The 2,235-nt window shown below is 34.8% G+C and overlaps 1 protein-coding gene across 1 annotated transcript; it reads left to right on the top strand.

The window, feature by feature from the left end:
* Window positions 1-6: 6 nt before the first annotated feature.
* Window positions 7-2,228, top strand: LOC124890359 (pentatricopeptide repeat-containing protein At4g21880, mitochondrial-like). The gene is made up of 3 exons (XM_047402208.1): window positions 7-153; window positions 822-929; window positions 1,241-2,228. The coding sequence occupies exons 1-3, from the start codon at window positions 49-51 to the stop codon at window positions 1,361-1,363; spliced, it is 336 nt and encodes a 111-aa protein (XP_047258164.1). The 5' UTR covers window positions 7-48; the 3' UTR covers window positions 1,364-2,228.
* The last annotated feature ends 7 nt before the right edge of the window (window positions 2,229-2,235 follow it).

Below are 2,235 nucleotides of genomic sequence, written 5' to 3' on the forward strand. Positions count from 1 at the left end.
TATGATAATGTTGTTGATTAAGAAATCACTCTTATCTCTTCAACTTATATGTCGTTCACACATTCTAATGTAGTCTCTCTCAAAGCAGGTAATGGAGAAAAAGTCATCTCAAATTTCATTTACACTTATACAACTAGCATCCCAAGTTTAGCAGTAAGAAACTTTTCATTAGTTCTGCTTGTAATCTCTCTTGGTATATAATTTGCATGATGCTTGCATAAGTTTAAAAAGTGTTAAATGCCGAATAAAAAGATTGTTGGATAAAATATATAAGGATTGTTTGTTTGCTCAAATCACAAGTTAAATTAGTGTATTAAACTTTGTGCTCAGTTGCTCAGTTAAACGGTGTAACCGATGCACATGCACTGGAATAAATGGAAGTTAAAGGGAGTATAACTTTTCGAGAATAGTAGCAATACAGTACAGAAGATCAAACTTAAATTGTATTCTGTTGTTTTGTTTTTGGTGCAACCAGGTCTATTCAGAAGATATTATATCTATCCTAGACACTTTAGGTTCTTGTTAGGATGGTAGGCCTGTTTTGCTTTCTTTTGCTCGCATGTATATATGGTTTCAGTACAACCTATGTACTGATTTGTGCTTAATATATACAACCGTTACCTTCTCCAAAAGAACTTTTCGCTGTATTTTGCACTTCTAATTAATTTTTTTCTCCAGATATTAATACTCTAGATTGAATAATCATTTCTTTTCTTTGCTAGTACAGATTTGGTTGGACATTTTAAGTAGTAACTATGGTTGTACGCATTATCTGTTCATCAGTGAAATGTTTACTCTGATTGCTCTGTTGTATATGGAAGGTTGAAGATATTATCCTTGAATTCAAAAATTTACATGCTGAGTTGGAGCTTAAGCTAGCATCGTCCCAGTACCATAATCTCATTAAGTACTGTTGTGAGTTATTTAAGGTATGAACTGATTATTTAGAGATGTCTTAGAGATATTCTCGTGACTAGAGCCGGGGGTCTTTCGGAAACAGCCTTTCTACTTCATCAGAGGTAGAGGTATGGACTGCGTACATCTTACCCCCCCAGACCCCACTAAGTGGGAATACACTGGGAATACACTGGGTTTGTTGTTGTTGTTGTTGTTGTCTTAGAGATATTCTATGGACTATGGAGTGCTTGGAGACTTCTTTATGCAAAAATAAGAGCCATTACATGTTCTGGTTGATATGTAAACTTCTCTAATGTACTAATAGTTGCAACTTTGTAAATAGGTACATGCTGCACTAGATATGGTTGATCAAATGTTTGAAGGAGGTATGAAATTATCGTTGGAGACATTGAATTCCATACTAGAAGCCTGCGATAAAAGTTGTGAGTATCAGTTGGTAGGTTAGCTTGAATCTCTTTGCTTTTTGCTGTTTTAGTTCATGAGCTTAATATGTGAGTTCTCGTGTAGTTTGGGCTAGGGCATATAAATTATATGAGATTTAACTGTCACATGTGTTCCTTGGTTGTTATCATAAATTTGCTATCATGTATATATAGATAGAATACAGGTTGGATGCTCAATGCTGAACTTGGATAAAGAATCACAACATCCTAGGCAACATGTTTATACGAAAAACTAATGTACTAAAATAGTTAGTGAAGGACTAAACCCTTGGAGTCGTTGCACTTTAGCACTGGTCATGGCATTCAAAAAATTATGGTAAACAAAGACCAGATGGCCGCTAAAGTGCATAGAGAAGGATTTTGTTCACTTGAGGATTAGCCACCTCTCCGTTATTTCTCTTTGGTGCACCTATGAGGTTCGTGTATGTTTAGAAGATTTGGTGTCATCCATAGAAAATCATATCCTTTCGTAAGGTTTTTATTTTTTGGTATAATTCGTGTATATAGGTGTTTTTTGTCCTGCATTAATAAGATTTTATGCCATTGCCAAGTGTGCACTACGAAGTTATTTTATGCGGTTAATGTCAATTGTCAGGGCAAAAGAAAGAATTAGTTCTCCTCCTCAAAAGAGAAGAGACTTATTTCTCTTATAAGCAACAAAGTTAGAGTCTCCAAATAGGTTTAAGTATTAAATAGCAAATGGACTTCACAAATATTGATCCTTGTCTTATTGTGCCCGAATAAGTACTAAGTTTATGATGTGATATAAAATAAAAGGTAAAGTCTTCATGGCACTGATAGATTCTTCTGTTGAATTTAGCCTGTGCGTGTTCTCTTATTCCTTCATTGTCAACTGACATTTATTACTGCTCGG

This window comes from Capsicum annuum, unplaced genomic scaffold (assembly GCF_002878395.1).
Source record: "Capsicum annuum cultivar UCD-10X-F1 unplaced genomic scaffold, UCD10Xv1.1 ctg1666, whole genome shotgun sequence".
Taxonomy (NCBI): domain Eukaryota; kingdom Viridiplantae; phylum Streptophyta; class Magnoliopsida; order Solanales; family Solanaceae; genus Capsicum; species Capsicum annuum.